Source organism: Loxodonta africana, chromosome 21 (assembly GCF_030014295.1).
Source record: "Loxodonta africana isolate mLoxAfr1 chromosome 21, mLoxAfr1.hap2, whole genome shotgun sequence".
Lineage (NCBI taxonomy): Eukaryota > Metazoa > Chordata > Mammalia > Proboscidea > Elephantidae > Loxodonta > Loxodonta africana.
In genome coordinates, this window is record NC_087362.1 from 23,582,107 (window position 1) to 23,594,701 (window position 12,595).

A 12,595-nucleotide genomic window follows, 5' to 3' on the forward strand; every position below is an offset into this window, starting at 1 on the left:
CACGAAGACATTTTTTTTTAATAAAGAAATATTTTCTCATCCCCAGGAACAAATAGGCACCTTGAGGTCATGGCTGGATTCTGATCAAGAGAAGTGATTACCTCGGCTTCATTTTCTCTGAGGTGCCAAAGGCTGGAAGCCTAGTTGCCCAAGTAACCTGTGATCCACAGCCAGTTCTGAAGAGAACCCCTACTGACACCACTTCTGCAACAGAGGACCAGCAACTTCCCAGGATTTCATAGCTTTCACACATCCTGAGGAAAAGCTCTCTCAGTCCAAACCTTCATTCATAGCCTAATGCAGGTCATGGAAGCCCTGGCAGGAATTCGGGCAGAAGCTAACTGCCTGATCTGTCTGGATTACTTTAGAGACCCCGTTACCATCAAATGTGGGCACAACTTCTGTCGCTCCTGCATCCAGCAATCCTGGCAGGATCAACAGGACTGGTTCCGATGCCCTGTGTGCCACCACCCATGCCTACAGTTGCACCTCAGGAGCAACACCCAGCTGGGAAATATAGCTGAAATTGCCAAGCTACTCCACATCACCAGGAGCAAGAGGAAGAGGGAGGAAGAGACACGCTTGTGCAAGAAGCACAATCAGGAACTGACCCACTTCTGTGAAGAAGAGCTGGAAGTCCTGTGTTCCCTGTGCACTCAGCCCCCAAACCACCAGGATCACCTCGTGAGGTCCATAGAGGAGGCTGCCTCTCATCACAGGAAAAGGCTCATGAGTTACATGGAGCCCCTGAAGAAACAAGTGGCAGACATTCAAAAACTAATAACTACCCAAGACAGAGAACCATCAGAGCTGAGAAAGAAGGTGGAAAAGCAAAGGAAAGAATTATTCTCTGAATTTGAGCACCTGAACAAGTTTTTAGACCGTGAGCATGAGGCAGCTCTCTCCAGGTTAGCTTATGAAGAGAAGCACGTTCAACAGAAACTAAATGCGAATATAACAGCATTTTCAGAGTCCATTTCCACACTCAACAGTCTACTAAAGGAGGTGGCAGAGAAGAGTGTGATGTCAGAAGTGAAACTGCTGACAGATATTCAGAGCCTCCAGGATCGATGTGAAGGCCTCAACCCCCCAGTGCTCTATTCCTTCCAGCTAACGAAGGAAGAATGCAGCCTTCCTCCACAGTATTCGGCTCTGCAGAAAATCATACAGAAATTTAAGGAAGATGTAACCTTGGATCCTGAAACAGCACATTCAAATCTGATTGTCTCTGAAGATAAAAAGCCTGTGACATTTGTGAAGAAAACACAAAGACTTCCTCCTAATCCAAAGAGATTCAAGTTTGACCCAGTTGTCCTGGGTTGTGAAGAGTTCAGTTCTGGTAGACATTACTGGGAGGTGGAAGTGGGTGAGAAGCCTGAATGGTCTGTGGGGCTTTGTAAAGACTCCCTTTCCAGGAAGGCAAAGAGGCCCCCGGCAGGGCAGGAGAGATGCTGGGCAATTCAGCTGTGCAATGGTAACTATGTTGCACAAGGCACTTTTCCAGTCACTCTGGTGATAACAGAAAAACCCAGAGGGATTGGCATTTATCTGGACTATGAACTGGGTGAGATTTCGTTTTACAGTTTGAATGACAGATCTCATATCTATTCTTTCACTGATAGATTTTCTGAAATCCTGAAGCCTTATTTCTGTATTGGACGTGATTCTCAACCTCTCACAATCTGTGCTGTCAGAGATTATGAATGATAAACTCTCTGGGAGGCTGTCACATTGCTTGATTTTCTTCCTGCAATTTATGGTAGCATGTCATACAACTATCAGTGAATATGGTACTGAAAATTTTTTCTTTTTTATATGCTCCTATGACTTTAAACACATGAAGAAAGTTGTTTTATCTCCTGTAACGACCAGTAACCAGAGTGTGATTATTACAATATTAATTGATTTTCCTGTAATTGCCCTCCCTATGGTTTGGTTCCTCTTCTTACCCTATAAGAATACTTGTAGGATGAAACTGCCCGGGACTACCTCGTTCCATTTTCTGTGTGCTATGTGGTTCCTCAATTGCAATTGTTTAAAATTCTTAATAAACCTCTCTGTTTGAAATTGAAACAGCATTCCAGTTTTTCTCTACAACACCATTTTATGCTGATCAACAACAACATAAAGTTCTTGAAAGTACATCCCAAGGCAAGGCAACACACACACAAACTAGTAGCTAAATGATTCCAAGATGTTTCAGTCAGGTCGACCCATTTAAGATATCCAGAGTTCTTCTTCAGATCCATTCCAGGAACCCTTGTTCAAAACCTGGACAAGTAACCCATGCCCCCAAAACCTGGGACAAGTAAACCCTTGCCCTCAAACCAGGGAAAAATAAACCCTTCCGTCCAAACTTCAGCAAGTATTTTCTGAGCCCTCTCCCAAGATCAAACCTAACATCTTTTATTGAACTCACTTTGATATCCCTTGAAACCAGTCCAAGTATTCAGATAATGCAAACGGTAAAACTCCCTACAAACGCTGAGCACCACACAGAAATTCCCAAAAGTGGAAAGAAAAGGACAGGGCGGATGGAAATCCAGTTTCCCAAACAGACAACGTGAAAGGGTAACTTCCCAAGGAAAAGATATTCCTAACTGTTCAGTTATAAATTTAGAGAGTTCAACACAAAAGGGGTAGAACTTGAACCCAGGAGATTTATACCAAGTTCCCAAGCCATGATGAGGAAACAGTTGGATGCATATGTGGCCCATGTTTGGAATCAATTATTATGCCTCATCACAAGGTGGAGCACTTGGTGACTTTTTTCTGGGTCCAACTTCTGACATTACCCTGTAAAAAAATAATCAAAACTCACCAAAATTTGAACATAAGGTTTATTCTGAGAAAGTACTTTATATGCATATAAGCAGGACATTTTGATTCTAGGAAAAGAAAATGACTCAAATAAACTAGGCACAATGGGGCTTATAATAAGAAGAGGAGGGAGAAACATAGATCAGCCACTGGTTAATCTTAACATGGTTGATTGAACACTGCCTTCTGCATTCACTGAGGATGAGAAGGTATCAATTTATTTCTGGCCTGGCTGCTAATAATCTGGCCCTCCACACATCTGCAGCCATGAGGCCCTTTGAGATTTAATTTAGGAGGTAATAATTGTGTCGACTATTTTTTTCTAACAGGATAAAACAGATTTACATTGCTGCAGAAGATTTTCTGGCAGGATTTTATGGTTAATATTTGATTTCACAGATAAGAAAAACTTTGAAATCAAAGTTAGATGTCTCTTATTACGTTTCCCATTCAACGCTGGTAAAGACTCCAGATTCCACCCTTAAATGCCATTTGGCGACCACGCTGAACCCCGGTACCTCCTGCTCCAGGCTTTGCAGCCTCCTTCAGTCTTTTTCTCTCACCTCCCACTCACCCAAACTGAGGGAGCAATAGATTGAGGAAAGTGCACAGGTTTTAGAATGAGGCACTGCAGAGTCAAGATTGAAGACTCCATCGTGTAGAATCCTAGGAGCCCACGGAAGGTTACTACAGCTCCCAGATTGGCAGGGAAACCGGAAACAATGGAAATAATCCAATCAGCTGCAGTCATATAACTGTGAAGATTTATCAAAAACCTAATTACACTGTCTGGCACATTTTGTTCCTGAACAACTAGCATATCCTAGGCCAATAAATGAGACATTTCAAAATGGATTTGTGATTTTTACCCTGGCTTTTTCATTGTTTTTAATCTGCCAAGTATTGTCGCTTCAAGTATTTAGTCAGTGTTGGAGCTCAGTATGAATCTACTTCTGATTCTTAATATTCCATTATTCTCATACACAAGGTTTAATTCCAGGTTGAAAGTTGGAGCATTAAAACACACACACACACACATACACACACAAACAGTGAAAGTATTTGGGCAGAGTTCAAATATATATTTCATTCTTGAATGAGGAAGACCATTTGCATACATTGCCTTACTCTTCAAAGTCACATACTGACAATGAAAATATGAATAGAAATGGAAGTGCCAAAATATTTCAAACATTATACTGCAAAGGATTCTGGAACAGATTGTGGTTTATCACCTGTAGTGTTTCTATAGAGATTAGCCATCAGAGATAAGGGAACCAATAATGAGTGACTCAAAAGCATTAATGGACGCAAAGACAGAAAGTACTGCCCAATAAATATTTGAAACACTATTGAAAAACACCACAAATATGGAGGTTGGAAGTGTGAGGTTGTCATGAACAGATTTTTAAAAATTGAGCATATCCCTTGCTGGGGGATTAGAGATGTGGTGGCCCATCTGCACTCTTCTTGGTTTGAAGGTGACCTGGGATAACATTTTGGAAGCAATCAAGTGATAATTTTCCATACTTAAATTGGATTTTGTCATTATAGCAGTACTTCCACTCAGAATAAATTCTGTGTCTTATGAATACTACTAGAAATCATCCAAATTCTCATTTTGATTTCCAAAATTTGAAACAAAGTGAAAGCCTACATTCAGGTGTACGGTTGGATAAAATATAATATATGCAGCTGTTTAAGAGGTAACGTAGCAATCAATGTACTGGTTGATTGATAAATATATTTATTCCAAAATAAATTCTATGGGAAAACATAATATAATGGCTCAAACATCATTAGAGAGAACTTCCATGAACAGTTTGTAGAAAACTCAGCACTTTCTGTCACTCTCTATGCCCTAGTACAACTTTAGTCTTTTTTGTTTGTTTACATCATTCATTACCTTTTAACAAATACTTAGTGCCTTGCACTAAGTACTCGAGAAATATTTGTTTTTAACATAAATATGTTAATAGTGTGAGTGAACAATATAAAAGTAGAAAAGTTTAAAAATAAAATACCGTGTATTAGAGGTGACACACGGTGCATTTCTTCCTTTGTTTAATTTATATTGTTTTTAGTTCAGCCTTATGCGTTATTATTTTTATTAAAAGGTAGGTATTGCCACTTTTGGAAAATATTTTCTATGATGAAAAAATGACACATCATATGTTACTAATTGCGGGCAATAGCAGTTTAAAGGAAAGAAAGGAGACAATTTGTGTGAAATAATTTCTCAAAACCTCAAACAAGAATGCCTGTTGTTGCTATTGTTAGGTGCTGTTTTGTTGGTTATGACTCTATGTACCACAGAACGAAACTCTGCCCCATCCAGCGCCATCCTTACAATCGGTGTTATGCTCGAGCCCATTGTTGCAGCCACTGTGTCAATTCATCTCATTGCGGGTCTTCCTCTTTTCTGCTGATGCTGCACTTTACCAAGCATGATGTCCTTCTCCAGGGGCTGATTCCTCCTGACGACATGTCCAAATTATGTAAGACACATTCTCCCCATCCTTGCTTCTAAGGAGCATTCTGGTTGTACATCGTCCAAGACAGATTTGTTCATTCTTTTGGCAGTCCAGGGTATATTCAATATTTTTCACCAGCACCGCAATTCAAAGACATCAATTCTTCGGTCTTCCCTTCATTGTCCAGCTTCCACATGCATATGATGTGATTGAAAATACCATGGCTTGGATCAGTCACACCTTAGTGTTCAAGGAGATTGAACGATAGAATTTTGCAAGACCAATGACTTCTTCATTGCAAATACCTTCTTTCACCAACATAAACGGTGACTACACACATTTTTTTTTTTTTATACACATGGACCTGGGCAGACGGAATACACAGGAATGAAATCGACTACATCTGTGGAAAGAGACAATGGAAAAGCTCAATATCATCAGTCAGTACAAGGCCTGGGGCTGGCTGTGGAACAGACCATCAATTGCTCATATGCAAGTTCAAGTCGAAACTGAAGAAAATCAGAGCAAGTCCACAAGAGCCAAAATACGACATTGAGTATATCCCACCCGAATTTAGAGACCATCTCAAAAATAGATTTGGCACATTGAACGCTAGTGACCGAAAACCAGACAAGTTGTGGAATGACATCAAGGACATCATACATGAAGAAAGCAAGAGGTCATTGAAAAGACAGAAAAGAAAAGAATGCCTAGAGATACCCAAATGCCTGAAAGTATAATATTGGCAATGTAAATCATGTTTACATCTAGGTGATGGGATTAAGTGTGATATGCCCCCTATTTGGTATTTTTCTGTTTTCCAGTATTTCTCCCTGACTAAGTAACAATAAATTCGGGGAGAATGCTTGGTGGCTTCAACAAGGCATTGGTGCCTGTTGTAGGCTCTCCAGTAAGTTTCTCCTTAGTACAAAACCCAGTGCTGTCGATTCGATTCTGACTCAGAGTTCTTGAAATAGCAAACACTGGAGTAAAACAAGCAAAACCAGTAAAGCCTATGTTATGAATTGAATTGCATCCCCCCAAAAATGTGTGTATCAACTTGGTTAGTATTCTGTGGTGGTCCTCCATTTTGTGATTGTAATTTTATGTGAAAAGGATTAGGGTGGGATTGTAACACCTTTACCAGGTGGCATCCCTGATCCAATGTAAAGGGAGTTTCCCTGGGGTGTGGCCTGTACCACCTTTTATCGCTCAAGATATAAAAGGAAAGGGAAGCAAGCAGAGAGTTGGGGGCCTGATACAACCAAGGAAGAAGCATCAGGAAGCAGAGCGTGTCCTTTGGACTTGAGGTTCCTGAGCTGAAATAATCCCAGGCCAAGAGAAGACACTTGACGATGACCTTCCCCCAGAGCCAACAGGGAGAGAAAGCCTTCCCCTGGAGCTGGAGTCCTGAATTCAGACATTTAGCCTACTGGACTGTAAAAGAACAAACTTCTCTTTGTTAAAAGGAAAAGGCTCACACAGTTTTAGAGGCTGAACATTCTAAGTCCACAGTTCAGGCTGGAGGCTTTTCCTGATTCACATAGCCAGGGGCTGACTGTGGAAAAGACCATCGGTTGCTCCAAGACAAGTTCATGTGGAAGAAGAAAATTAGAGCAAGTCCACAAGAAGCAAAATATGACTTTCAGTGTATCTCACCTGAATTTTGGGACTATCTCAAGAACACATTTGACACAGAAGACCAGATGAGTGGAGAGTCACATCAAGGACATCATACATGAAGAAAGCAAAAGGTCATTTAAAAACAATAAAAGAAAGAAAAGACAAAAACGAATGTTAAAAGAGAGTCTGAAACTTGCTCTGGAACTTAGAGTGACTAAATTGAATATAAAAATGATGAAGTAAAAGAGTTGAACACAAAATTTCAAAGGGGAGCTTGAGAAGCAAAGTAAAATATTATCGTGAAATGTAAGACCTGGAGGTATAAAACAAAAAGAGAAGAACACACTGGATGTTAATCAAGCTGAAATAACTTTAAAAAAAAATTCAAGCCCTGAGTTGCAATATTTAAGAATTCTATGGGAAAAATATTAAACCACCCTGGAAGCCTCAAAAAAAGATGGAAGGAATACACAGAGTCACCATACCAAAAAGAATTGGTGGATGTGCAATCACTTCAGGAGATAGCGTAAGATCAACACCTCATGGTCCTGAAGAAAGAATTCCAAGCAACACTGAAGGAACTGCCAAGAAACAGGGCTCCAAGATTTGACAGAATACCAACTGAGATATTTCAGCAAACAGTGCTGGAAGTGCTCACTCGTGTATACCAAGAAATTAGGAAGACTGTAATCTGGTCAACCGGCTGAAAGACATCCATATTTGTGCCCATTTCAAAGAAAGGTGATCCAACAGAACACAAAAATTATTGAACAATATGATTAATATCACACATACTTTGGACATGTTTCCAGAACCTGGAGAAGGACCTCCTTCTCCGTAAAGTAGAGGGTCAAGACCCTCAACGAAATGGACTGACAAAGTGGCTGCAACAATGTGCTCAAGCATAACAATGATTGTGAGGATGGCATAGGACTGGGCAGTGTTTCATTTTGCTGTGCATCGGGTCGCTATGTTTTAGAACTGACTCTACAGCACCTAACAACTACAAGAACATACCCATGACAGCCTATATGTGCATTATTTACACTTTTATGTAGTAAAGTGTTTTACTTCTCATATCTTTTTAGTATTTTGCACATTGCTATAATTTGAGGAAAGTGACCAGGAGAGTTTTGGAGAACCCATTTCATTGAGGTAAGAGTAACTCCTCTATTGATCAGGATAGCTGTGATTAGCCGTGGTAATCTCCATCGTTTAGCAAGAAAATACCTATTTTTTATTCATATATAGTATAATGTGAAGCATCAGGGCTTTCCTCCATTTAGTGGCCCAGGAATCTAAAGCCTTCACTCATCACAGGGTCGCAACAAGTAGCAAAGGAGAGCACAGAGCTAGCACACTGTGCTGAAGGATGGGACACACATTAGTTCTCATATTCCATTATCTAAACCTAATTGGAAGGCCCTACTTATGTACAAGCGGGCTGGAAAAAGTAGAAGTAACACTAGGTGAAAAACTACTGTTTGCTCCAATTCTTGAATACAATCAGAAATTAGTATAGGGAGTGCTAGAATGATGACTCTCAAATTAGAATGTATAAATAAATTAACATCGAAATTGGTAATAATCTTAACTGAATCCTGATAGCACTTGTCTTAGTCATCTAGTGCTGCCATAACAGAAATACCCCAAGTGGATGGCTTTAACAAAGAGAAATTATTTTTTTCGTGGTCTAGTAGGTTACAAGTCCAAATTCGGCTCGTCAGCTCCAGGGTAAGGCTTTCTTTTTCTGTAGGCTCTGGAGGAAGGCTTCCTCTGGTCGAGGAGCTTCTCAGGTGCAGGGACCCCGTGTCCAAAGGACACACTCTGCTCCTGGTGCTGCTTTCTTGGTGGTATGAGGTCCTCCTGTCTCTCTGCTTGCTTCTATCTTTTATATCTCAAGAGGCTGCTTCAAGACACAATTCATTCCTGTAGGTTGAGTCCTGCCTCACTAACACAACTGCCACCCATCCTCCCTCATTAACATCAGAGAGGCAGGATTTACAACATACTGGAAAATCACACAATACCGGGAATCATGGCCCAATTGATACACATATTTGGGGGGGGCATAATTCAACCCATGACAGCGGTTGTGCAATAACTTCACTAACATAGCAGATACTTCTATAGGTCTTAAAACATCCTTTATTTGAGAGAAATATTAAATGTTATTATAATGAAATATTTGATGATTCATCAGGAAAAGAATTACTGAATGTGGCAAGTTTAAATCCTATGGAATGGCTCAAAAAGAATCCCTTATTAATTGAGAAAGGCTTCTGTGGAAAAGGAGCCTAGAAACTAACAAGTGGAGTAACATGGTGAAGGCCAGTGGTGGGGTTAAGGCATGGTTAGACCCATATACAACACACAGGCACCCACAGTAATTTCTTACTTTGCATGGTTCCCATATACACAAAGTTCAGCTACCATGGTTAGTGTCTTAGTTATCTTGTGCTCCTATAACCAAAATACCGCAGTGGATATCATTAACAAAGAAAAATTTATTCTGTCTGTCTAAGAGGCTAAAAGTCCAACTTCCAGGTGTTAGCTCCAGGGGAAGGCTTTCTCTGTCGACTCTGAGGGAGGTCCTTGTCATCAATCTTCCCCTGGTCTAGGAGCTTCTCAGCGCAGCCCTCCTGGGTCCAAAGCATGCACTCCCCTCTTGGTTCCTCATTCTTGGTTGTAGGAGGTCCCCCTGTCTCTCTGCTGGTTTCTCTTGTTTATTTCTCAAAAGAGATTGACTCAAGATACAAACTAATCTTATAAGTGGAGTCCTGCCTCATTAACATAATTGCCTGTAATCCTGCCTCATTAACATCGTAGAGGTAGGATTTACAACACATAGGAAAATCACATCAGACGACAAAACGGTGGACAGCCACACAATATGGGAGATACTGGCCTGGCAAATTTGACACACATTTTGTGGGGGACACAATTCAATGTTTAACAGTCAGTTAAATGACAAAAGTCCACCATCAACACGGTTCAAATTTTGTGATCATGGTATATTAATGGTAGGTAATTGCATAAAGGGTATATTTTACGGGCCCACATGAGATGTCTCTAGCCACAGAAGATTACTCCCAGGTCTTGAAATCTAGTGGAATTTGTCTTGCTGAATTTAAAATTTACTTGGTTTTGGGGGGACCTTGGGAGTTCATTGTGTATTTTCATTATTAGCTCACCCAAGGCCAATCTTTTGATTGTTAGTTTATTCCTTCTTCCTTAGTCTTTCCTCTCATTCTGTCCCCAAAGATGCCCACACTAATGTACTTCATAAAGTAAGATACATGGACCCTTCCAGATGCTAGGGCCTTTGACTTGAGATACACAGTCCCTTTCTTCATGAACTCAGAGTCTCCTATAAGATACAGACTAGTAAAACCAAATATGGTTTGTTTCTGCCTCACATGGGTGGCAGATTCAGGTGAGAGTATAAGAAATAGCCCTTACATTTTCCAGAAAATATAACTCTGACTTGAGTTCTGTTACACCTTTTGAAGTTTATAATGTAGTATACCTGAGGGATAGTGATGAGGGAAATTTCTGTGAATCTTCACAGGTTCCCACAGCCTGAAATCAGGGGTAGGACTGCCTCTAACCTTCAGAAAAAAAAGAAAAAGAAAAAAGAAATCCCCCTAGGGAGCCCCACTGCAGAGCTCTGCATTGCCTCCCTGTGTGGGAGACAGAATATCTGGTGGCTGTGATTTGCTTTTGAGTTCTAGAGTGGGACTTACCAGGGTTGTAACTCACACTCCCTCTCTTAACTTCTCTAGTCCACAATTTTCTCATTTATAAATTGGGAACCATAATCACTGACGGAGTTCAGTGAGATGAAGCCTGTAGCTTCTTTAGTCTTGTGGGAGGCATACATTCATCTCATTATATTCACAGGACAACCCTCTCCAGCACCCTCCATTCCCAGTGAAGCTTTACTCCCTGCCTCTCGTTGGGGGTCCACCATGGGAACACACTATTACTGTATGCATGGAGTTCCTTAGATTCCCCATAATTTAGGGTAGCTCCATTTACCCACCACTCCTCAAAGATCTGTGACCTTGCATACCACAGGAATCTGTGAGATGGACAGGCTGAGTATGGTGTGGGTCGTGATGAATAAAGGTGCTGGACCTTAGAGTGGCAGCAAGTGGCAAAGTAAGGACCTGGTTAACTGAGGACCTACCATTTGACTCTGCTAAGCTTCCTATCTGCAGATAGACTATGGGCCTGACTTCCTCATATGGGCCCCTTGATGCTGTAACAGCAATACCACAACTGGATGGCTTTCAAGAACAAATGTTTATTTATTTTCTCACGGTTCTGAAGACTAAAGTAAAAATGAGGGTCTAAGCTACATGAACTCCTTCTTTGTAGGTAGGCCCAGTTGCTGTATGTTTCTGTGTATACATTAGCAGTCCATGTGGAGGCCTCTGTGTATACATTAGGAGTCCATGTGGAGGCCTCTGTGTCTACATTGCTCTTCATGTAACTCATGCTAATTAGGTTTAGGATCCCCCTACACTGGTATGACTGTAACTGATTGACTGATAACATTATGTTAGATTGAATTATGAGAGGTGATTACACTACATTATCAAAGTAATTAGATTAGACTAGATTACATCCACAGTATAGGTGTTACTCCAACACATAATTGGGAGGAACATAATTGAACCCATAAAAGCCATTTAATGTGTCAAACTACCAGGGCTTTAATCAGTCCTTGAAATTTATCCATCTGAATTTCCACAAATTAATATTTAAAAGGATAATCTGTTCTACAAACAGCTGGTAGACTAGAACAAAAAATTTAGTCTAAAAAAGATATAAGTGCATTTTAAAAAATGAATTATGAATTTGATTTCACATAATTAGCAATTTGTTTAAAATAAATTATAATGTTTCAAAGACTTTCTGAGTATATATACCGCTACTCACAGAAAGTGAAATTCAGCTGGGATTTAAAGAAAGATAGGGAATAAGTAAGGAATTAAACAATGTGTATGGGGAATGAAAACTGTCATGGGATGAAGGTGCCTGTGCAAAGGTCCAGAGGCTGGAGGATCCAGGGTGCTCAGTTAGAGGCAGAGGACAGGACAGTGTACACGGAGCCAGAATAGGTGGCAACCAGACAGTGTAGGGGCTTTTGACACATGGTAGTTTTTGTTTCTTTCAAAGAGCTAAGGAAACTGCTCAATTCTTTTAAGTAGCCTGGTTATGTTGCAATAAAAAAAAATGTGTAGGGAATGATAAGGCACCGGTGAGGTAAAATTAATGGGAATAAGTCACCTAAGAAGCTGTGCAGTTTAGTCCTGTGGAGGTGGCCATGGTCGTAACTGGTTCTAAGATAGGGCCTGAAATGTGCAAGAGGATAAAGGTGAGGGTGGAGCATTGGAAAAGTGGGGGCAATTATAATGGCTGCTGACCAACCCACGAAGACACAACGTGAACTAGAGTCAGCAGATAATCAGAGGCGTCCTCAGTCCTGGCAGTTCTGTTTCCTGGCCCTGGTGCTTGTTGCTTCATGCTGGCATATCCCGGTGTTCTTTTCCTCCTAAGGGTTCCTTCTCCAGCAGTTCCTTCATTTTTAGGAGGCTTTGGGTCAGAGAACCTAAACATCCAACAGTTGCAAAACTGTGTCCTTGGCTTGACATGTTTTGTAATTTCTC

The 12,595-nt window shown here is 40.7% G+C and overlaps 1 protein-coding gene across 1 annotated transcript; it reads left to right on the forward strand.

Annotated features, from left to right (window-relative positions):
* The first annotated feature begins 297 nt into the window (after positions 1-297).
* Positions 298-2,804, forward strand: LOC100661170 (tripartite motif-containing protein 75-like). Its single transcript, XM_003415834.3, has one exon. The coding sequence runs from the start codon at positions 298-300 to the stop codon at positions 1,705-1,707; it is 1,410 nt and encodes a 469-aa protein (XP_003415882.2). The 3' UTR covers positions 1,708-2,804.
* The last annotated feature ends 9,791 nt before the right edge of the window (positions 2,805-12,595 follow it).

Coding starts and splice junctions, on each gene's coding strand:
- LOC100661170 (XM_003415834.3), top strand. CDS start 298: ATGCAGGTCATGGAAGCCCTGGCAGGAATTCGGGCAGAAGCTAACTGC.